Source organism: Patiria miniata, unplaced genomic scaffold (genome assembly GCF_015706575.1).
Source record: "Patiria miniata isolate m_02_andy unplaced genomic scaffold, ASM1570657v1 HiC_scaffold_10, whole genome shotgun sequence".
NCBI lineage: Eukaryota > Metazoa > Echinodermata > Asteroidea > Valvatida > Asterinidae > Patiria > Patiria miniata.
The window spans coordinates 485,763-510,591 of record NW_024037048.1 but is presented as its reverse complement, the minus strand read 5'-3'; the positions used below and the strand labels follow the sequence as shown (position 1 = coordinate 510,591).

Below are 24,829 nucleotides of genomic sequence, written 5' to 3'. Positions count from 1 at the left end.
TTCTCAAGCATATTCAAGGGCACTCCCACTCCGTAGCCTCGTAGCCGCCAACAGGGTGGTTGGTTTGGACTTAGAATTTTTTCAGCAACTCCCATTCATTTTGTGTTGCTTCGTTCTCAAATAATGGACCCCCACTCAGTATCCGCGTAGCTGGCAATGGACTTGAATTGTTTCTTTTGCAGTGATTCCAACCTCGTAGCCAGTGATTTTAGGGGTGTATTTCCGAGTGGCGGGGTATTCTGCAATTACTCCCACAATTTTCCTGCGCGGTTTGTGCCTTGCGATTTTTATTTTCGGGTCGAGTGTTGTCGTCGCGCTGTCACCGTCATTTTACCCCCGAATTTCCCTCAAAAATTCAAAACCCTGCCCTCTACCTATATGACATACCTGTTTATCAAGAATGTCGCCAACTAGTTTGGTAGGTCCAATAATTTTAAAGTGGGTTTTGTTCCCTTAGGAACCGGGCCCTACACTTCACAATCGCCATCAACCCTGTCCCTAGTCACACCCATCATGCCCATGGTTTGTGAATAGCCTGGCATTGGTCGAATTCTCCCCCGGTCCAATAGAATAGGCTATAGCCTAGGGGCCTACCCTTAGAGCCGCGCCTACTCATGTTACTGCACGCCACCACCGGCGTGAAGTGAGACTGGATGCTGATACCTAGCGGCGAAGTCCAGTCAATATTCTGAGATTCTGAAATGTTTTTTAAAGACCTCAAAAGATTTCCACTTCTAGTTTTTACTCACCAACCAACAACAAACACACTCCAGGCGGTCCTGGTCCTCATTCGCATTCCGCGGCCATCTTAAAATAGCGCCACCGTGTGACTTACTAAAAAAAAAAAAAAAACCAGTCAAGGGGGACAGTCCGTGACGAGGCCAGTTTCGCTCGTCACGCGGTTTGGTTCGCCGAATTTTACAAAACTTCACAGACATGTAGATTATGGTGTACCATATCGAAACAAACTTTGTTCCCCGATCCACAGTTTGTTTGGGAATGAGAAAATCTGGGATAAAAAAAACGCCGAAAATTCTACATGAGAAAAATTAATAAGAAACAGCGCCCCCTATTGACAAAGTCAGAAACCTTTTCTCACGCAATGGCCGTCCGACACCCACTGCGCAATAGTCGTAGCCTTGTTGCCATTTTGTGATTGGTCAATTAACGACGTTGAAGTACATGTACGCAAGTACGTATGGTACCATGTACACGTACGGGCGCCGCATGTACATGTTCATCGTACAAGGCCAGATTCTGCAGGTTTTTTGTGACACATTTCGTTCACATAATGAAACAGAAAGGGGAAAAAGAAAAATCATTTCACAAAACTCTACTGTGTATATATCTCGATATTTAAATGAACATTGCAAGCTATCTGCAATGATTCGTTGGACATTAATTTTGTGCATAAACTTTGGGAATGGAAGAATTACTTCTCTCTTTAAAAAGAAACTTATATTATTCATCTATATATTCATGCTTTCTTTAAAAAAAATATTTTATGAATGTAAATTTATTAATTTGATGTACATATTGTGCGTATTAAATTGACCCCTGCTTTTCTCTTCAATCATTGTTTTAATTTAAAAAAAAAATACCTCCCTAATATCTATAAAGGACTGATAATATAATGCGACCGGAAGAATTACTTAACACTCCAATTGAGTGCGGACGGATCCCAGGTGCGTAAGCAGCATTACTTTTTTGTGACCGCGCTTGCAGCTACTTGCACTGGAGATACGAAGACACCATCAAATGAACGTCGTCCATTGTCCAATCACAAAATGGCAACAAGGCTACGACTATTGCGCAGTCTCCGAGTACTGCGGGCGGTCTGAAGCGAGTAAGTTCTTGCGCTCGAACGGCGGGTACATACGGAAGCTTGAATTGCCTTCCGCGATACCGCGTTACCGTGATAATTTATCACAGAAATCCGGAATTCAAAGATGAATCCTTCCTCGATACTGCATTATTGTGATAATTTATCGCAGAAATCCGGTGTGGCAGGTAATCCTGTCCCCCCTGGTAAATGTGTCCCCCCGGACAGATTTACCGGGTCGTGACCACTGATCTCTATATAAAGACTGGATAGCGGATATGCATACAACATTCACACAGTAGACTTTGCATATTGACCAATTCGCCCCCGGTCTCACGAAGATGGCCGCGTATAATACGAACGTTCTACGCGTAAATACGCGCGCGTTGTATCAACAGTTGACGCGCATTTTGGTCACGTGCACATATTATGATGTTCTAAAAGGAACACATTTCCGTAGTGATTATTATTTCAAAAACGCCGAAAAAGTGTTTTGCGGCATTATAAAAGTAACCACTACGTTAGAAAAATTGTAGTAAACCTTGGTCAGTTGGTCAGTGGTGGTGGCCAAAATATAAGTCAAGTGAGCCGCGACGTTACAAAAGAAATCAAGCTGTCTATAAAGACGGCAACTTGTCCTTTGTAGATCACCAGCCGGTCTCACCAATATGGCGTCAAATTCGTACATTGTGCGGCTCTTTATAGACCGCTTGCAGACGCGTTCGATAATCGACGCGCGAAGGCGCGCGACGCCATGTTGTGGGACAGGCGTATATCAATTCACGCACATTTTGTCCCATAACATGGCGTCGCTCACCTTAGCGCGTCAATTATCGAACGCGTCTGCAAGCGGTCTATTAGCTATCCAGTCTTTATATAGAGATCAGTGGTCGTGACCCGGTAAATCTGTCCGGGGGGACACTTTTACCTAGGTAAACCTCTCCCCCTCTAGGTAAATCTGTCCCCCTGCACGACGTTAAATGTGTCCCCCCTGGTAAATGTGTCCCCGTGCAACGTCACAAGTCTAGCACCCAGACTGTATATTAGTAAAGTTATTAACTGTTTTTGCGCGGCGCCTTGCTAAATTCGGGAATGGTGCTTACGTCAAAGCACAACTCCTGTTTTGATGACGACTTCGGGAGCGAGCGATTTGCATGGTGGGCGTGCGCGCGAGTGTACCGCACCTACGGAGAGCGCTAGCGATAGGTTGAGTATTACTACGCGTGCCTTTTCTGCTTTCTTGCAGAAACATAGATCGGTTGATTAACATCTAAACGTTAATTTCATTATAATCATTGATGAAGGGTGAAAAAAATCTAAAAATGTATACCCTGTGCGCTGAATTCATTATAATAACATCAATATAACAATAATGCGTGCAAAACCAGGGGGGACAGAATTAACTGGAGGGGACAGAATTAACGGGACATGGGGGACACTTTAACCTAGGTAATTCTGTCCCCCCGAACACTTTTACCGGGGGACAGAATTACCGTCCATACCGGAATTCAAAGATACGTATTCCTCGATACAGCGTTACCGTGATAATTTATCACAGAAATCCTGAATTCAAAGATAATTCCTTCCTAAAGGCTCCATATTATACACAGACATGCACCGTACCTATCCGTCGTTGTTTGCAAGAAAAATATACCCGGTGCCGTGCCCAAACTCGGCCAATGAGTTCTTCTTCCTTTTAGATGGCACTTCTTTCATTATTATATTCTAGATTTTTGTTATTTCTCATCGGAATGCAAAAATATCACCGTTACAGTTTTGTCCAACATGAAATGATCACGTTATAAATTTAAGATCGAATTTTAACATTGTTAAGTATTTTAGCTAAATATCGATTTGATAGTTAAACCACAGATCAGAATAATATTTTGTGAATTTATCTCGGGATGATACGGAAGTGTATTTTGGACATGACCCCCCCCCCCCCCCCCAAAGTTCCGGCTCTCTATTTCGCACAGGCGGATTAGTATTTCGCCCGGGCGGATTAGCATTTCGCCCGGGCGGATTAGCATTTCGCCCGGGCGGATTACTATTCCGCCCGGGCGGATTACTAATTCGCCCGGGCGAATTACTATTTCGCCCGGGCGGATTACTATTTCGCCCGGGCGAATTAGTAGTCTGCCCGGGCGAATTAGTAATCCGCCCGGGCGGAATAGTAATCCGCCCAGGCAAAATAGTCATCCGCCCGGGCGAAATAGTCATCCGCCCGGGCGAAATAGTCATCCGCCCGGGCGAAATAGTAATCCGCCCGGTGTCACGGTCTCACTTCTCCGGCGTGCTAGCTTCTCCGAAAGGGAAATTTGGCTTCAACACGCATGCACAAAATTGCGCAGTAGTGTACATTTTCGTCAACTGTATTAGCGTGCTGAGTGCTTCAGGGTTCTACTGGTGCACGTAATATCTTAGGATATTTGTATGCATGGTTACAGGGTACCAGTCCAATCCAGAATTTTCGTGACGTGCACAACTCCCAATAACCAAAAAGACTTGAAATGCACATTTATTTTAGGCCGTGGCTGCAAAAATAAAGACAAAATGGACCACGAACGAGCAAGGAACACGGACCAAGAAGTTCGTTCTTAATTATTCCTCCATGAACACACACACATACATGACGCTGGGAACACAAATCAGAATGCTACGGACCATGGAATGACTTGACCCCACAGGAAGTGTTACATATAATACATTTGTAGCGGGCATGAGAGTCAAATGCTATACGCCGACACAATTAATTTTTACCGGTTATACGCGTATATTTTGCTTGAACCAGTTAGTTTTATTCAATTCCGGCTAAAAAGGGATAAGATTTCAAACGTTGTATATCTAATACAAATATCCTCAATAAAGAATATTTATATTACAAAAGAAAAGAAAACCCAGGGTTCTAATAATTACGAAACAATCAATACAATTAATACAATGGATTTAAAAGGGGAGACTAAAGGGCCTATCTTGATCCGTTGTTGTACACTTGACGGGACTTGCTTGACTTGACGGAACTTGACGGGACTTGCAGAACTTGACGGGACTTGCTTGACTTGATGAAGGGAAACTGGAAGAATTGGAGACTTGACTTGATGACGCTCTCAATACTTTGAACAGTGAGAGCAAGACAACTGGACGAAAAAGGGGTCCAAAAGGATATGTCTATACCCCTTCTCTAGCTGTCAGTTGATGAATGCAAACTGTCCAGTTAAGCACTCGTGTCCTTTGTTCCTAGAGCAGGACATAGGATGAATACATGAAATGGCAGGTTCAGTTTGAGGGTTACGTAAGACAGTTTAAACAGTGAAGCTGGGTGCTTCCAACTACCTGTCTCTGTTAATTGCAGTTCAGTGGTCAAGTGAATATAAATATCAACTTCATAAAATACTAAGTAAATGGAATCTACAAATAAGCAAAAGTGAAAGTCCCTTTAAACAATAGGCTGTGTGTACCGTTGTCATAGTCACCAGTGCTGGTCAATGCCCTCTACCACTGGTGTGCGTACGTAGGTTGGTCTTACCCAGAAGTGAGTAAGGTACCCCAAGGACATTATACCAAGACCAATGCCTCAGGCATGACAAGGTTACACCTGTTGCATCATAACACTTAAAACAATTCAAGGAATACAAATGACTCATAATAAGAAAGTAAAACTTGACCAGGATGAAAAATACCAAGATCCTGAATAATCAAATTAATCTTAAAACAAAAAGGAATATATAAGATTGAAAACTTGGATATAGGAAAAATAAAGAAAAAGGCTAGCTACTGAAACAAACTTAACTAGGATAAAACTTACAAGGCTATACTAGATATATCAAGTAAAATGAATACACTTGTCAAATGATCAAAGAGAACTGTTACAAATTCACAGAATTTGTACTAAGGAAATTAATTATTCCTGTTTTCACTTTAGTCAAAAGTAACTGGGAATGATAATAAGATAGCTGATTGTCTTTTGGAATATGCCAAAAAGTTAACTGAATAATCATTGGATGTCTGTAATAATAAATCATGATTTTTGTACATGTAGTCCTACAAACTCTTCTTTCTTAATTAAAGTTCCACTTTATTTAGACTAGAGTCGCCACAAGTCTTTTGTACAAAAATGGCAAATTTCAGATCAATCAAAGAAAATCGAAGATAACTCAAACAATTTAGGGAATCGATCAATTTGGAATTTGTTCTACTTTCAGAGAACATGGTTACTTCTCAAATCAAGTTATGTGAAAATAAATGCATCAAACATCCAGAAGAAAATAGTGCTTGCTTCAAGAAATGACAGCAACGAAGCAATAAAAATGTCAACTGCAGTAAGAACTTCTCAAGTGGAAAGTGGCCAAAGTTGGAATGTCCAAGAACTTAATATTCATCTATCAAGCGTAACAACACTCAACTCAACATACAGTGATGGCATGAAAGGAACATAATAGTAATAATAACAACATGTGACGACTCGGTCTAAACTTTGAGTAAAGAATAAACACTTTAACCTAGGAGTAAAAGTAAGATAAAAGTATTATCGAACTCACCTAGAGCAGGACAGAGGATGAATACATGAATATGGCAGGTTCAGTTGGAGGGTTACAGAAGACAGTTTAAACAGTGAAGCTGGGTGCTTCCAACTACCTGTCTCTGTTAATTGCAGTTCAGTGGTCAAGTGAAGGGAAAGTTCACTGGCCACCGAATTTATACAGTTCCTCCTCAAGGACTTTTGTGGTTGGTTGCAAGTTCTGCTACCAACCGCCCACACGCGCTGCCAAGCAACCCACACACTTCTAAGAAAGTGAATGACCTAAGTCTGGGGGAGTTAGGAATTTGAAAAAAATGGGGGGCACAAAATTCATCCTATTACACATTCTTGGGTATCCCTCACTGTGTTGTTAATGGGCTTGGTAGACTTCAGAATACAGCTCCAGAAAAAGTAAGCACAGCGGACACATGGGCATGAATCGTGCTTATGTCACGTGCACTGTAACGTGCTCAGTTATCCGCCGAATCCACCCGGAGAAGCTAGCACGCCGAAGAAGTGAGACCGTGACACCGGGCGAAATAGTGGGCCAGAAATTCTTCGGTCATGTCCTACTCTTCCGTACGAATGTCATGTGATGTCAGTTCTACCAATCAAATGACAAGGATCTGTGTGTCGGTTATATAACATCTAGCGCGTATTGTTCCAAAGAGAGCGCTCCAATAGGTGGGTTCAAACATTTCGTGAAGTGGTGGTTTGGAAGGGAGAAATACAGTTCCCACCAATTTTGTATTGAAATTGAATTTAATTTTAATTGTGTTCCGATTTTAATAATGAAAAATATTAAAACCAAGCAGAATCTGTGGGTAACGTTTTATAAAATAAATAATGAATGCTTAATAGACTCTATTTTCCCTCGGATTCGTCTCGGGAAAGAATGTCCATGCACCTCGGGAGGCTAGTTTTACTAAACCAAAGCAAAGATCATAGCGCCCTAGCGTGCGCGCACTTCGCCGAATAAAAAAAAACCGAACTACTATGAAACGGACATTTCCAACGACGCACCGCCGTTGGAAAGGCCATCTTTCGTTGATCTTTTCAAAATGACAGCATGCAAGAAAGAATTATTTTACAGGAAGTTTAATCCCCGTACCTTACTATCTTCCAACGAAGTAGGCCTATAGTCGTGTTCCCTAGCGTGGCGCACTTCGAAGCTTACCCGACTTTCCTCGTGTAGTGTTGCCAAACCTCTTTGTTGACAAACCTCAAAGTCATGCAATGAAATACTAGTACTTTGACCTTATCAATGCTTGCTATTTTACCTCTGTGAACAATTTCAGTTTCATAAAATTTAATCCGAAATTCAAAAACGGTGGTGTCCGGAAATTGGGCACAAATCGGCGGAGTGTTCCCTAACGTGGCGCACTTGAATAAATCTTGGAAAATTCCAAATTAACACTTACGAATTCCTGTAAACTTAATAAATTCTGATAAATAATTAATATCTTTACTTACATACCCAGCCAAAAGTTTGTCAGAAAATTATTTTCTTATTTTTCAGGGCATTTTCAAAGGGTTCACTTTGCATTTGAAAATAAAATCGAAAAATCACGCCAAAATAGCTTTTCCTTCTAATTTTGTTACGGGTAAATAAACTCGCGATTTATGAACAGGACCGTTTAGAACTTGATGAAATTTCACTTTCTGTGAAATTTCAGTTTAAAATTTTGCTCTAGGTGGGCGCTACAGGCGAAAAATCAAAGTGCGCCACGTTAGAGGCCGCGCCACGTTAGGGGTACATCAACAATATATCTTTCTCAACAATAATTACGTCAGTTACTTTTTGGACTGTAGCCAGCTTTCAATGCCTTTCTGGCGTTCCATATGTAACCAGGTCGGATTGCAGTACTTACTTTTCCCCGACTGGTTCCTTACTCCAGCATTATTTCATAACTTTTGTAATTGCGTGTTTGTGTCGATTCACATGTGAGCAGCCATTGCAATCATGCTTTTTGCCTAGGGCCCTCTCGCGGCCAACTAAACTTTTTTTTACAGCGCGCGCCGCCTAGAATTTTGCTCAACTATGCGATGGGCGTAGCGAGCATGCGAGTTTTGCATTCCACCGCGCTTTGTTTAAGAGGAATAGTTGACATTCCGGGCGTTTCGGTATATTTTTCTTGTAGGGCTAGGTCCAAAATATTGTTGATTCCGTTCCAACTCTGCTTTGGGTTGACATCTATCTGCCTGGTTCTGCTCCTGCTTTGCGACCAGCATTTACAGCGAGCATTGCACACTCCACTTTTTCTGCAAGTTTGGGTGCGGCTCCCCGATAGCAGCAATATAATTTTATATCCGGCGTTGCCGGCATTGCATTTTACAATATTTTTGCTGCTTCTACATCGATTTTAACATCGGACACGGATTAGGCATGAGCGTAGACCATCCCAAGTGGTGAGTAAATCCCTTGTCTGATATTTAACTCTTTTATGACTGAAGCTGTTTATGCCTGAATCTTGTTATGCAACAGTCATTTTGATGCAACATTCTGTTCACTGACTGATGTACTTATAAAAAAGTTTTCTTTGATTTACAAATAAGGAAACCAGTTTTTCCCAAATTTCTTTGAATTAAATATCGTTAATACTGTATTTGGATCTGGAAGTTATTCCCATAATTCATTAGTCATTTATTGTTTGTATGCATTTCAGATACCATCCTTGGAGTGACAGTTCACCACCCTATTGTCCCTTTTTGACTGTCGTTTTTATAGACCCAACAAAGTTCTGTTTTTATATACTCACCAAAGTTCCTAATATAATCCTTTTTGTATATACTGTACTTGATCATTTGTATATAAAATTATTGTCTCAAATTTGTATTATAAATAAAACATTTCATATTATTGAGACTACAGAAAACATTCGCTCTACCCAAATCATTTTTTTTTAGTGAAACCCCTCGGTTAAAAGGAGAGTGCCACATTTTTAACTAATAAATTCCGCTCTCCCCGGTTACACATACATGTATGTGTCATCACGTGCATACTATGCGCGCGCTATGATATGCAGATCAAGTCTACGTCTAGAGCTAGTATACAAATATTGAATGCTTCGAGTGGTGTAGTAAAACTAGCCTCCCGAGGTGATCCATGGACCATTCTATTTTCCCGAGGCGAAGCCGAGGGAAAATAGAATGGTCCATGGATCACCGAGGGAGGCTAGTTTTACTTCACCACTCGAAGCATTCAATATTTGTATACTAGCTCTAGACGTAGACTTGATCTGCATATCATAGCGCGAGCATTCAATATTTGTTTTATAACACTTCACCCACAGATTCTGCTTGATTTTAATATTTTAAATTATTTAAATCTGAACACAGCTGAAATAAACTTCAATTTCAATACAAAATTGGTGGAAAATGTATTTCTCTCTTAAAAACTACCCCTTTACGAAATGTTTGAACCCAAGTCTGCGGCGCGCTCTCTTTGGAATAATACGCGCTACGCGCAACGCGCACACCAGCATGCATTTGCACACAAATATAACATGGTTTATTTCGGGTGGACAGTCGATATTCGCTCCCCGAGGTATTGGAAGTTGACAAACTAGTTCCCGAATTTTGTTTTATTATTATGCACCTAAAACAAAATTTGGGGAAACTTGTACAGCTCACCAAAAGATTCAACTTCAATGGACCGTTCCGGCTTTGGCTATAAGCCCCGCCCACCTTAGCAACGGCATGGCAACGCCATTAGCTCGGTCAAGTTCAGGTCAAAGTTAAGTAAACATACACACGATACGCATGTACGTCCGTACACACATCAACAATGACGACGACGAGAGTGGATATTTTGCCAAAGGCGGTAGATTTAAATTCTTTTGGAAAGGAACAAATTAGTAAACGGAGTAGAGTGAGGGGCTACAATTTCTTTAAGAATGGATATGTCCATAAAATTGCGCTGGAGCTATTGAAGGAGGGTGAGGTGGCAGTTCAAGGGAAATGCTTCAGAAGCATGCGGAAAAGCGATACACCGCATTCCTTGAACGTGTGCTTTGGACGAGATCAGGGTCTCATAGCAGAAAGTAGATGCAGCTGTGTAGCTGGGTACGTAATAAAATATGTTAAGTGGATCATGTTCATCAGTGTTCTTTTTTTTTTTACTTATGTGTAACGTTGGTCTATTTCTTTTGTTTCAGTGTAAGCTCTTATTTATGCCAATAGGCCTAATTGTTCAAGTCTTAAAAATGATCTTTTCATATATGGCATAGGCCTATTACAAGCCAAAAATAATCAGAAGGGTCTTCTATCATTCTATGTCTCATAAATATTTTTGTGTGAGTAGCAATGTAACACAAAGATAGGCAGGATTTTTGTTGCCACTTTCAGATTGTTTAAGGTTCATGGGAATTTTTACTACAAGTTGATATCACACTTTAGAGTTAAAAGAGTTTCAAAATATTGTACACACTGCACAGGCTTTTAGTTGTCTAAAAGCAATAGTGATTCTACTGCAAATGCTGTCTATTGGTAGTATTCATCTCGAGGCCAGCAAAATATTGAGGCCTAAAATGTCTGAGACTGAGACCAGCAAAATCTGAGAAAGACCAGTCTCGAGACCAACATGTACAACACTATTGTTTATGGACTTCGAACAGAGTGAAGGATTTAATTTAAAAAGTGCTTAGTAATTGTCATGGAGACACTCAGATCCACTGTACAAAACAGACACAAGAGCCAAATTTAACTGTTCTGATATATATTATTTATATTTCCTTTTCATATCTTAGTTTGGATTAATAATAATAATAAGTTTGTACAATCAATATAATCTATATTAATCAACATAAATACCAAGCTGTCCCTTCTCGTTTTGGATTGGGAATTAAATTTTTGCATGTAATATCATATTGCAAAAAAAAAAAAATAGAGTTGTCTCATACATTTATTGAGACGACATAAACTGCAAAAAAAAAATTCTTTAAATTTATGACAATAAATACAAATCTGTACCTTCTCGCTTTTGATAATTACTTTAATATAAATAAATATTGCTCCCAAAATAGAGGGTTTGTTCTCATACAGTTACATTGTAAACTGCCATTGTAAAGTGCCAAAAGAAACGAAATTCTGTAAATTTACAGCAAAGTTTTCAAAGGTGTTTCCCTATCTTGGCTACAAATTGTGGTTTGATTTCAGTTTTCCTCAGATGTAAAAGACAGTTTAACTGTTTTTACATTCTTAAAACAAACTTAATTCACACTGACTGCAATAATGTTAAAAAGCACTTCTCTTTAATTTATAGGGAAAAGTTCAGAATATTTAAAGATTGACATTTCAAATTTCTATTTTACTATGAAAGACAATAATTTGCATTTCTAATATACCGGTACATTTTTTTTCTATGAATTCTATTATTTGACAGGTTGTCAGGTACTTGTGCCCACATCATAGCACTGATTTACACCCTGAGGCACTACCAGGACCTGGGGCTGAAGGAAATTCCGGGGCAATTGTCATGTACAAGCCTGCCACAGCAATGGCACAAACCCTGTGGGTGTAAAATTCGACCCCAATCTGTGGCAGGCTTGGTCATGGCAAAGCCAAAGAAAACAAGAAAGAGGCAGCCTGTTGCAGCAAAAGTGACTAAGCAAAGGTAGTGTACTAATGAACGTTTGTGTGAACCTACTTAAAAGGCAATATTTGAAAAAAAGGTGTCTAAATCAAAGTTAAAAAATCAAGTATCCAACTCGTTTAATTAAACTAATGCTGGTTCCAACTTGTTTAATTAAAATAATGCTGGTTCAGTTTAAAAACAGTGTCAAGGACACTACAAACAGTTTATCCAACTAAGCAATTCCAACAGCCCAGACATTTTCTTTTGGCAATCTATTCGTCCAACAGCATTTTCAGATTGAAAATTCAATACAAATGTAAATTGTATCATAATTTAGCTGGTTTAATTTTTTCCCTTTTCTACAGCCCTGGATCCAAACTTCCTGGAGCATTGCACATAATATATCTTAAAACTGTTTTTGTTTTCTTCAGGTTAATTTTGCGATGACTTGAATTGATCGAACATTTTTATTATCTCTTTCCCCCCACTTTTTCCAGTGTGTTGCTGCCTACTTGTGGTGAAATCAAGCAACTGAAGGCCCTAGCAAACACACCACTAAACTACCTCCTTCACGAGGATGCTGAACTGTCTGATACGCCCCTAGGACAAGTTCAGAGGAGATCAAGTCTGAATTATCAGGTATTCTTTTGAAAAACAACGTAAGGGTCACATGACCTTGAAATTGCAGCTGACACACTTTCAGACCAGTATAATGCAACGTGCAAAAAAATGGAATCATAGCTTACTGTACTGTTGAGATATGGTGGCAACAAAATTGCCTCATTAAATATTCATGACGTCACAACAAGAGAATTATGACATTTATCGTCACTGTACCTTACAAATAAATATAACTTTAGAATGTATAACTACATATGCAGCATTTCAGGCCAAACAACTAGACAGATCTCAAGATATAGGTCTAGGCCTATATATTTCAAGTCACTATTACATAACATATGATATCATGATGACGTCATGATATCATGATTTTTCATCTATGACACTTCCCTGTCTCTACAACTACAAAGTTTGAGACCAATTAGTCTAACAGTTTTATAGTTATAGGACTGTAAAAAACGGACATTTAAATGGATGTCACACGACTTCAGATAATGGTTAATAGTGTAATTATAAAATTGATCGGATAGAAAAAAGTTGCCAAAGTGGATTGTACAAAAAACGTGTGTTAAACCTATGGGGAAAAAGTGGAAGAAGAAAAGAAGGGGGGGGGGGGATTCTTAACGAAAACAATAGCTGTTCCCAATTGAAATTGGAAACAGCTAATTAGGCAACATACAACATTTGCAAACAAAATTGCTCTTTTTCAACTGAAGTTGGGTCAGAGAACCAGACTTCGCTGTAAATTATTAATATGAAATACTAGCCCCCAAATCAATCCTTTTCCGAATAGTAATATACAGCTAAAGCAAATGTTGCATATTCCCTTTAACAAGTGATTAAGCAGTTATATTTAATGGAGATAGTTGAATAAATTGATGCCAACCTTGGACACATGTAAATTACTCTTCCTTCACTAAAACATCCTGAAAGGTTGTCAAATAGCAGCACACCAACCATATCTCATTAATATTCCCAAATATACTTACTGGAATTGTCCTGGCAACTAACTTGAAACTCTTGATTCTTTGGATTGCTCTCTCAATATGTACCCGGTGACTGGCAATTTTTCTGGTAAGCATGACATCGGTTGGTTTCATTTGTGAAGACATGGAAGCTAATGGAGGCATGTTCAATTCCAGACCAATTTTTCTTACCTCCTCATCAATTCGAAAACCTTTATCGACCATGACTCCATCACCGACCTGGACTTTCCCATCTTTAATCAAATCTTGAAGGAGTTGGAAAACATGACCTTTCTGGAATAATTCATTATAAGATATAGACCCAGTGAAAAGACTAGTTGTAAACATGAAAGAGCCAGAGGGATCTGTGACAACCAAAGCTTTCAGGGTAGGGCTAGATTTGTACTCGGAGTAACACTGTGACTGAGTTTTGAGAGAAGTCGGCCTTTCACATTTAAGCTCTGTGCAATCCATGATGACAAGTGTTGTGGGAAATTCTTCTCTAAACCTCTTGGGCATGCGCTCAATCAGGACATCTCTGTGTGGCCACAATGACAGACAGCCCAGCCTTAAGTACATATACCTGATCCAAGTATTAAAAATAATGCTAGCAATCTGAATACTAACATGGAACCTGAAAGCAAGATCCTTCAAATGGAATCCATTCCGCAATCTACACAAAACTAAGAACAGCTGGTCTTTCAAAGGCAATTTCATGCATGCTGATTTTCTTTCTTTGTACTCTAGGGGATTCCTTTTGACATCAGGAATGAGGAACTCAAACAACACAGTGAAAGTTGTGTGTTGGAACCCTGTGTAGTATTTAAGAAGATCCTTAACATTAGATTTCAAAACAGTCTCAACACTGAAAGGTTCACAGTTGAAACACTTGCCTGATGGCTTACTTGATGATGGCCTGTTCACGGTTTTCTCCCCCTCATGCAGCTCCAACACCTTGGCAGCAAGATCCTTCTTCAAAACTGCATTTTCTCTTTCCAAGTCACGAATTGTTGAAGCTGCTGACAGTAGTTCAAGACCAGATTGTACTGCAAATAAAGAAAGAAAAACACAAATTTTTATTTTTATTTTTTTATTTATTTTTTTTACAGATAAATGACTTGGCGGAAACATCAAGCACAGTAACAACGCCAACTGAGGCACTCTGTGGAAACACAAGGTTCCCCCTTCAAACCACACTTATCCTCAACTCCGATTATGCTGATAATAATACTGCTACAGCTATAACCCAAGAGGAAGCAGAGGCACTGGAACAAGCAACTTTTCAACAGGCAAACTGCAACCTATGGTATAAATGCAGAGAACAGAGACTAACTGCTTCCCAGTTTGGTCGGGTAATCACAAGAAAAAAGGATGTGAACACTAAGTTTTTAACTAGCTTGTGCTCTCCACAGGTCATACACAGTGAAGCAGTATCATACGGCAAAAAACATGAGAGTACTGCAAAGGAGGCGTATGTGAACAAGACCAACCTTCACATACATGATTGTGGCCTTGTAGTAAACCCAGCCTTTAGTTTCCTGGGCGCTACACCTGATGGTAAGGTGTGCGATGCGGGTCAAACAGGAATTCTGGAGGTAAAATGCCCATACAGTGCAAGAGACATGACTGTTGCAGAGGCAGTAGATGGAATCCCCAACTTCTACATGGCAAAGTTTGGCAATGGCTTGCAACTAAAGAAGACCCATCAGTACTTTCATCAAGTTCAGGGTCAACTGATGTTGACTGGAGCCCCATTCTGTGACTTTGTTGTTTTTACAAGCAAAGACATCCATGTTGAAAGAATAGTGCCAGATACAGCAGTGTGGGAAGCCATGCTCAGTAAACTGGGTTTATTCTACAAGGAGCATGTAACACCATTTCTAGCTAATACTTGAAAATGAGAGAAACTTACACATGTCATGTTTAACTTCGGCAGGCTTTTTGTCAGGTACACTCGATAATTCCTTTTGATTCCTTTCATCAGATGACTGCCCACTGTAAAAAAAACACCATAAAACAATAATAGAAATAACACGTCCTTAAAAGTTGAATTTAGCAGTGCGAAAATCGAAGCATTTACTTAGAAAACGCTAAGAATTGTTTAGAGCAGTCTCATAGGTTTTGTGCACAGGGTGTCAAGTGTTGTCTGTGTATGGAACTCTTTCCATCAGAATATTTCAATGTTGAAGAAGATTACAGACCAAATTTTGAGAAGTTTTTGAGCATGTGTGCATTAAATGAAGACATGTGCATGCTGACTGCTCACTGCGCTGCCATTTGATTGGATGCAACATAGATTTATTAAGATGTCATGAAATGTAATTTAATGATGAATTTTTTCCATTAAAACCCTCCTTCTATTTAGGCAGTCATAGTCAGTCAAAATTTCCTTCCACTTCCCCTGCGATGCCTTTACACAGGCAAGTCATAAACAGTCAGATTATTCCAAGCAGGCACTCTGACTGATCAAATCCAGTCAACAGACAAAAGCAGGAAGGTGGTGGCACATCTGTATCAAGCAGTCACAGCCAGTCAACCTTGCTTATGGAGGCTGGAAGTTCTTAACTTCCATAAGTTCTTAACTTCCATCAGTCACTTGACTGATAATGATATTGACTGCACAAACAATGGGGCACAGGATGTGTGTTTGCATAGGAGGGTTAATTGCATGAGAATTCGTTCTTCCCAGTAATTTGTTTAAAATATTTTAAACTGTGCCACACAGCCTTCAGAAGATGTTCATAATGGAAATGGCAGCTTTGCACAATTGCCACATTAACCTACCTGTTTTCTAGGTTAAGAATACGTTTGAGTGGAGGCCTCCTGGCTTTAAAGATGGCACTCCCATCTGCCGGTATGGGGTCAGGATAGATTGAGCTTGGTTCTTTGAAATGCTGTGGAAAGATGTGGTACCGGTACTAACGTTTATAATTTGGTTTTGGTTTTATTTAAAACCCTGAACCTGTAAAAGTCTAAAGCTCATTGTAAATTTGAACTGGGCCAGCTCATTGGGTATTTTAAAATGAAAATAACAGAAAGAGTTCCATACTCGGACAACACTTAACAACAGTGTTTTCTAAGTACCAAGTACCGGTGAATCAATGCTTTAAGTTTTTCACAGCTAAATTTGACTTTTTAGGACATGTCATTGCTTTTCATGGCTGATAGGTCACTATAGGGAAAAATGAGCGTTGTCCGTGTATGGAACTCTTTCCTTTTTTATTTATATTCCAACAATAACTCAATAATGTCAACTCATTGTTTATATTATAGAATCTCAATGCTGTAGACCACATACAGGGTTTTTGCAATATTGCCAAGCTTGGTAATTTTAAAGATTTATTAAATTTATAATTTATAAAATGAAATTTGTTATTATGAGTTGCTTTTATTGTGGTACTTATTATCTAGACCCACTCCACTCTAAATTCTATGCTTAGTGCTAGAACTACTTTTTTCCGAATTTTAGGTTTGGTCTAAAAAGTGTGTGTTCTGTGACTGTCAAAAGTGTCATCATGTCTGTCGCTATGACACAGACCAAAACTAAAATTCGAAGACCTAGCGACCCAGACTAGTTCTAGTTGGACTATCCTGCATTGTAATTTCTTAACACCCCGGCCCCCTGAAAAGAAATTTGCTGAGAGTACTGACTGACATGACTGACTGATGACCAAACTCCTACCTTGGAACATACGTATTTGTCCTTGTTGATTTTGTACACATTCAGATCTGAATGGGGACGTCCACAGGCTTTAATCCATCGTAAACATTTTTCACGGTTTGATTTTGGTTTGGGGAAAAGGGAAAAAGATTACTTTATGAAGTGGATCCGGATGCCTGGTGTCTGACTTACATGTACAGTAGCAACATATTTTGACCATGTTTTTAAATGCACAGAAAGCCCCATTTTACGTTGAAAAACGATGCCGCGCACCGTCGACCCCTAGTTGGTTTGTGTACGTTTTTACCTAAGATCCTAGAGCGCGCGTAGCGCGGTATAGAGTAGCCTTTCGCCCAGGCCATCGTTGCTTAGAGCGGCGGAGTTGCGAAGACCCGAAGCGACTTGAGCAAAGATTAAGTCAGCATGCACGAGTGGCAACGTCACGAGGCCTTTTGCAACTTGATTTTGTTGAATTATTCATATTTTTATGCTAATAAGAAGCGTGCTGAAGGTTAACCAATCACAACGCGGATTTTGCCTAGTCGCTTCCATTTTTAAAGAAGGGTGAGTAAGGAAAACGTAAGAGCAAATTACTGTAAGTTCAGATGAAAAATAAGTTCATACCCTCAAATAATTTCTTGAAATACCTTTATAAGTAAAGTTAAAATAAAACAATGCAAGAACAATTACGCGGTCATGATCTCGTGGAAAACTAGATTCGTATTTTTTGTTTTTAAATTTTGTGCAAGCATCCGGGCGCGTCGACGCGCGCGTCCGGGTAGTAGCCACGCACGCACGAAAAGGCTGGTGATTGGTTGGAATTTTGCTACCCTTTTTCGCGTTTTCGCTGCTTTGAATGTGGGCAAGTTAAGCACGATGGCCTTGGTGAAAGGCTAGGTATAGAGCCGCTACGCGGCGCTATAGACCGCTTGCAGACGCGTTCGATAATTGACGCGCTAAGGTGAGCGACGCCATGTTATGGGACAAAATGTGCGTGAATTGATATACGCCTGTCCCACAACATGGCGTCGCGCGCCTTCGCGCGTCGATTATCGAACGCGTCTGCAAGCGGTCTATACCATCTTTGGCTTTTACACTGCATGTGACCGAGTTTGACCGAGGTCATGGTGGATAACGACAGTTAGCAACGGTTGTCAAGTTTCCGTGGTCACCTGACCAAAAGGCGTTATCTAATTGGCTAACGCGCACTGTTTGATTGACAGGCCGGAACGGTCCATTACTAGTTCGGTTCGTTTGCAATATAATACAGTTAAATACAGTTGTTTGCAATGTGTACAACTTTCTTCGCCTCGAGAAAATAGAATGGTCCATGGATCACCTCGGGAGGCTAGTTTTACTACACCACTCGAATCATTCAATATTTGTATACTATACTACATGGGGAATGGGAAATACTATTCAACAGTTAGGATCATGACGCTGTATTTGTGTGCAAATGCATGCTGGTGAGCGCGTTCAGCGTTGCGCGTAGCGCGTATTGTTCCAAAGAGCCAGCGCACGTATGTTTCAGCCCCATAGACCGTGCGTGCATTTAGTTCGTCTTCTCACGCATGCGCAATGGTTTCCTCCGCTTCGTCGGCTTGCAAAGAGCGGTAGCAGACGACGCACTGAACGATTGTCTGGTTTTCATGTCTTAAAATGTATCCTTCTCAAACGTACTTAAAAGATGATTCAAACCAAAAATTATCAGTAGACCAAGTGAACAAAGATATAAATTGTCTCTACAGTGTGGTAACGGCGCTAAAAACCTTTTAAAATATAAAAAAAACAATAATTATGGACAAAAAACGTACAAAATGAAAAGGAAAAAAATCTTTCGCTTTTGACTTTGGTTTACACATTTTGACAATTTTCCGGGTTTACCTTAGATCAGCCGTAGTACCATCGGCAAGGATGATAGATTATTATCATTTTACAGGTGATTTGATGTAAGAAGGAAACCTGTAGCTTATAAAAATCGTCATTTTTCGAGTAAACCCATTTTGAAAGCTTCGTGCACAAATACACTGGTCCCAGTGCCCTCTGTGATCGTACTTGCATTTCAGGGGCGGGAACCAGTCAGTTGTAAATCGTTTCAGTTAAATGTATATATTTATTTGCCAACGCGTCGAAAGATTACAAACGGAGCGCCGCGCGCGGCGCGTGGCTAGCCGTTTACGGGCCAGATTCCCGCTGGGTCTGTGTACAGCTACGTGCACACTAACGTTACATTCAACGTAAAAACGTATAACGTGAGACCTTACTTTTCTCATTGAAACGGTTTCCGACTTAAATGATATTTAAACATCGCACTTTCCATGGCATCTTTTACCATTTTTCAGTGAAGACAAGTTTACAATTACTCGGCAAAACTGAAAAATTATCCCCTAAACTGTCGCCTGTTTTGAATTCGTGACCCAATATTTTCGTACTACACGACACGGAAAAACAAAAAAAATGCATCAAATACTCTCTGTTTTTTTGCGCTAAGGTTTGCAAAAGTGACTTTGATTGCCTTAAATTCCTGTCCACGTGGAAAGAAAAATTTATCAAAGTTCTTCAAGCGTGATGTTGACCGATACTTCAGTTGGTCAAACTGCGACCGCAGGCATCCATGTTTGCTGATTATCAGTATTTCATATTTTGAGTGCGCATGCACGCAAACTAAATGAGCGGCTGAAACATACGTGAGCGCTACAGCGTTGGGTTCAAACATTTTCGTGAAGGGGTGGTTTGGAAGAGAGAAATACATTTTCCTCCAGTTTTGTATTGAAAAAAAAACCGTTCAAATATTTCAAATGACAAGGATCTATATGTCAGTTATATAAAACAAATATTGAGTGGCTTTAAATTGTGAAATGAGAGGAATATTATCGCTCGGTAAAATCTGGACTTTTCCAGTTCACTCGGCTTCGCCTCGTGAAATGAAAAAGTCCAGATTTTACCTTGCGATAATATTCCTCCCATTCCACGCGCACGCTGAGCCACTCAATATTTGTATACTAGAGCTAGCTAGCTGCGCTGCAGTACTACGAGAACAGTCCAGCTAGGCACCGGCAGTGGATGGAGTTGAGACGAATGAAGTGTTGTAATTGTATACATGATATAACAGTGCGGCACCATGTTTTTCTCACACGATATTCTTCAAAGGCGTGGCGGCAAATTTGGGATAGTTTGGTAAGTATCTTTCATAGCCATAATATTAGTACTAGTAGTAAAGACACTCTCGCTTAAGACATACGTAAGAAGACGTGGTGGCAAAGTTGGGATAGGCTTAGCCTAGCCCCACTAGCATGACTAGTGTGGCCGCGGTATGCTGCCCTGTAGCCCCACTAGTGTGGCCGCGGTATGCTGCGCTGAACCTCTCCTACATTTTCTATGTGTCCTTCTCTATTGATCCAGGGGTTCAGGAATTCCATATGTGATGCTGACCGACATTAATCAGGAAAATAAACTCTAAAGCAAAGTTAAACTTGTACGTGTTTGTAGTCTCTTTTCATCAGTTTTATTCCCGAGTCATACGTCATGTACGTGGGCACGAAAGCACACTAGCGCCCTCATTTGTTTAGTTTTGGTTGGAACAGTGACGTCACTCCAGCCAACAGACGTCACGAAAACGCTCAACCAATGACCAAAGCCGAAACATGTTTCTGGTAACTGGCGCGAAAACACGCTCGGTCATTGGATTAGCGACCGCGCCTTCAAGTAAGTGCGCGCGCGTATGAGTGTGGTTACTAAGCAAATCGCGCGTGAGCACTGTATATTCACGCTGCATAGTCTGGCTCCCAGACCAGACGTGATATGAGCGCCGAGAATAATTGTCAGGTCTAAGGAACCAGACTACATGCTGCACGGATGTACGTCATGATGAAAAGAGTCTACAAACACGTACAAGTTTAACGTTGCTTTAGAGTTTATTTTCCTGATTAAGGTCGGTCAGCATCGCATATGGAATTCCTGAACCCAGCTGCCCAATAGATAAGGACACATAGAATACTACGACGTAAAAATTGGCTTCTCCACCAAGGTAAAAATATTGAAAATATTTGTCATAAATTTGTTCGCCCGGTTTGAGCACTTCATACCCTGGACTCCCTCCGTAACGTAGGGAGGAAAGGGAGTCCACCTGGGCTAGGATAGGCTAGACCCGTGAACGTGGCTTGTTAACTACAACGTCACGTTCACGGGTCTAGGATAGGCCTACTGTGATTTGCAGACTTTGGCAAAACCAGAGCTAGGCCTACCGGTATCCCACGAGTCACCATATTAATCTGCGCAGGTAACGCTTGCAACACACGCGCGTTGTCCAACGCAAATTGAATGTGAGTGCGTCGAAATAGATCCTCGTCTTTTTAGGTGGACTGAGAGATGGATACATAAAAAAAATATGGGCTAGGCCTAGCCCAGGTTGGACTCCAGGGTATGAATCTCTCCTGCCATAGCGAAAAAGATTACAGGGTAGACGTCCCGAGTTTCGGCTGCATAAGAGTTGATTATTATTTTGCGACATATGCAGTATTGATTTACCCGGTACTCCCGTCAACACACAGCACATGGGCATAGGCCTAGCGCATGTTGTGATACCAAAACTTAATCAATCCCGAACCTGCTTCAGTAATGTCACGTGACTTTGTAAGACGTTCATGTTGTCCGGAAATTCGGCACCCTGTGAGTAAGTTTGGCAGTGCGTGCAGTCACATGCTTCTGCCATGGGCAGCACCATGTTTCAATGCGTGGGGAAAAAGTTGCGTTACGCGCACGTTTAGTTCCGGATGTTTATATTTCTACGCCCGTAAAAGTTGTATTTTTGCCCTATATTAGTTATGTCCCTAGCCCAGGTTGGACGAAGTCTTCATTGCACTACGACTAACGTCCAGGATGAGAATTCTCTACATCAGACCACCCAAAATTTGGACCAGATTTTTGTTACATTTTACCTCGTTACAGAAGCTTATTTCACGCCTACATTTTCTATGTGTTTGTAATCTCTTTTCATCAGTTTTATTCCCAAGTCGTACGTCATGTACGTGCGCACGAAAGCGCGCATGCACACTAGCGCCCTCATTTGTTTAGTTTTGGTTGGAACAGTGACGTCACTCCAGCCAACCGATGTCACGAAAACGCTCAACCAATGACCAAAGCCGAAACGTGTTTCTGGTAACTGGCACGAAAACACGCTCGGTCATTGGATTGGCGACCGCGCCTTCAAGTAAGTGTGCGTGCGTATGAGGGTGGTTACTAAGCAAATCGCGCGTGCGCACTGCATATTCATGCTGCATAGTCTGGCCCCCGGACCAGACGTGATATGAGCGTCGAAAATTATCGTCCGGTCTAGGGAACCAGACTACACGCTGCACAGACGTACATCATGTACGACTAGAATAGACTCGGCGGTGAGAAACTGATGAAAAGAGTCTACAAACACGTACAAGTTTAACGGTGCTTTAGAGTTTATTTTCCAGATTAAGGTCGGTCAGCATCGCATATGGAATTTCTGAACCCAGCGGCCCAATAGATAAGGCTACATAAAATACTACGACGTAAAAATTGGCTTCTCCAACAAGGTAAAAATATTGAAAATACTGGCCATAAATTCTTTCGCCTGGTTTTGAGCACTTTATACCCTGGACTCCCTCCGTTACGTAGGGAGGAAAGGGAGTCCACCTGGGCTAGTTATGTCCCCAACAAAATGCAAAATGGTTTATATCAAGCTAATATTAATTTTGTGAGTTGTTTATCATGTGCCGAAATTCGGGTCACTTTCTGATCCCTGCTCGTAAGTTCGGCATCCCACACAAGACTACACACCTGCACTTGGACAATCTTCCACTTTCAGCGGTGCAAATGATCACCAACGTCAGAAATAACTTCCATTTTAACCACTTCGACATGAAAAACCGGCTGCAATCATCATTTTCATCTTAAACCCCATCTTCCAATGAATCTTAAAAAACTTTAAAAAAATAGTTCGCCTTTTGCGGAGAGATTTTTAATCCCAGTTTTCTTGCAAGAATGCGTCGTAAGTTTCCATTATTTTTGGTTGAAAACCAAAGGCCCAAGTTTGTCTTGTCACCCGATAGCAAAATGGGTGGTCATGTGACCGCGTTGGCGGGCCAGTTCACTATTTGAATAAAGGGTGCCGAAATTCTTCGCGTGCAGAAATTCTGGACATTTACCCTAACACATTTTTTGAATATTTTTACCTGACAGAGAAAGCTGAAATTTCGATTACAATATTCCTTGTGTCTAGGCTAGGCCTAGCCCAGGTAATGATGTGGAAACCTGAACCGAAACCAAAACCGACCCGACCCGAAACCGACTTCGGGTCGGGTCCGGTCGGTTTGTCCATCTTTTCAGTCGGGTCGGGTTGGTTTCAGTTTTGCATTTTTGTTTTCGGGTCGGGTCGAGTCGGTTTAGCCATCTTTTGAAAAAACCCCGAAATAAACCGAAATAAACCGAAACAGTTGACAAATTCGGGTGATGCAATATTATTGATAGTCACTGTGACCGCAGCCCATTGTGTGGTGTGGCCTTTGAGCGCACTATCAAGTTCCCACGGTATTAATTTCCCCAGTCGGATCGGGACTGAGAGTGAAATAGATATAGATTGTAACAGTTTTCATGATCCCGCTAGATGACCATGCATTTGTTAAAGCGAAGTTACTCTCAATCAACCCACTGAGTATGACAGAGAAAGAGAGAGAGGATGGTTTTGCAAAAGAATTCATGCCACGTGGGTAAGGACAGGCACAAAAAAAGTTATGTCTTTGTTTCCAAGCCAGGTATTTGTTTTTTTTTCGTTTTTTTTTGGGTCAGGTCGGTTTGGGTCGGTTTTACCTTATTTTTTTTGTCGGGTAGGGTCGGGTCAGTTTGAGGGAGTTAAGATCGGTTTATGTCTCTAATGTTTTGGGTCGGTTTGGCCTGGTCAACCCGACCCGATGCACATCATTAAGTCCAGGTGGACTCCCTTTCATCCCTACGTTACGGAGGGAGTCCAGGTTATGAAGTTCTCAAAACAGGGCAAAAAAAATTATTACCAATATGTTCAATATATTTACCTTGTCAGAGAAGCCAATTTTTATGTCCTAGTATTCTATGTGTCCTTATCTATTGATCTGGGGGGTTCAGGAATTCCATATGTGATGCTGACCGACGTTAATCAGGAAAATAAACTCTAAAGCAACATTAAACTTGTACGTTGATGTAGACTCTTTTCATCAGTTTCTCACTGCCAAGTCTAGTCGTACACGTGTTGTTTGTCATTGTTTACGTGCATCATTGATCTCCATTAGTAAGACTGGAAAAAACACCGCGCCCTCCATCTTGTGCACACGGGCATAGTCATCGGTGAGGGTTTGAAAGTTTGAAATGCGTTCGTCACACACAGCACGCGCACCCATGCGTAGAGAATTCTCATCCTGGACGTTAGTCGTAATGCAATGACGGCAAGGCAAGGGCTATGCCTAGCCCACGTTGGACGACATCTTCATTGCATTACCACTGACGTCATCATCATCATTCGGCATAGATTTGCATCCGTGGCCGCCGTCTTCTGATTGTAATGGGGGCGTATCCCTTGGGTCGCCGCCATCACCTGTTCTCTTTCAATCACCGCTATTCTCAGCTCTTCCACACTTCTGCCTTTCCACTTCGTCACATTGTCCAC

The 24,829-nt window shown here is 40.9% G+C and overlaps 1 protein-coding gene, 1 long non-coding RNA gene and 1 pseudogene across 2 annotated transcripts; 1 reads left to right on the top strand and 2 right to left on the bottom strand.

The window, feature by feature from the left end:
- Positions 1 to 4,575: 4,575 nt before the first annotated feature.
- Positions 4,576 to 6,636, bottom strand: LOC119734753. Its single transcript, XR_005272113.1, has 2 exons — positions 6,361 to 6,636; positions 4,576 to 5,059 (listed from the first exon to the last, which is right to left on the bottom strand). It is a non-coding gene; the product is annotated as an uncharacterized LOC119734753 (long non-coding RNA).
- A 3,315-nt stretch (positions 6,637 to 9,951) lies between these two features.
- On the top strand, positions 9,952 to 16,906 carry LOC119734742. Its single transcript, XM_038208289.1, has 4 exons — positions 9,952 to 10,406; positions 11,725 to 11,955; positions 12,414 to 12,555; positions 14,612 to 16,906. Exons 1-4 carry the CDS (start codon positions 10,129 to 10,131, stop codon positions 15,395 to 15,397), a joined length of 1,437 nt encoding a protein of 478 aa, XP_038064217.1. The 5' UTR covers positions 9,952 to 10,128; the 3' UTR covers positions 15,398 to 16,906.
- Positions 13,225 to 17,615, bottom strand: LOC119734734 (annotated as a pseudogene).
- Positions 17,616 to 24,829: the final 7,214 nt, after the last annotated feature.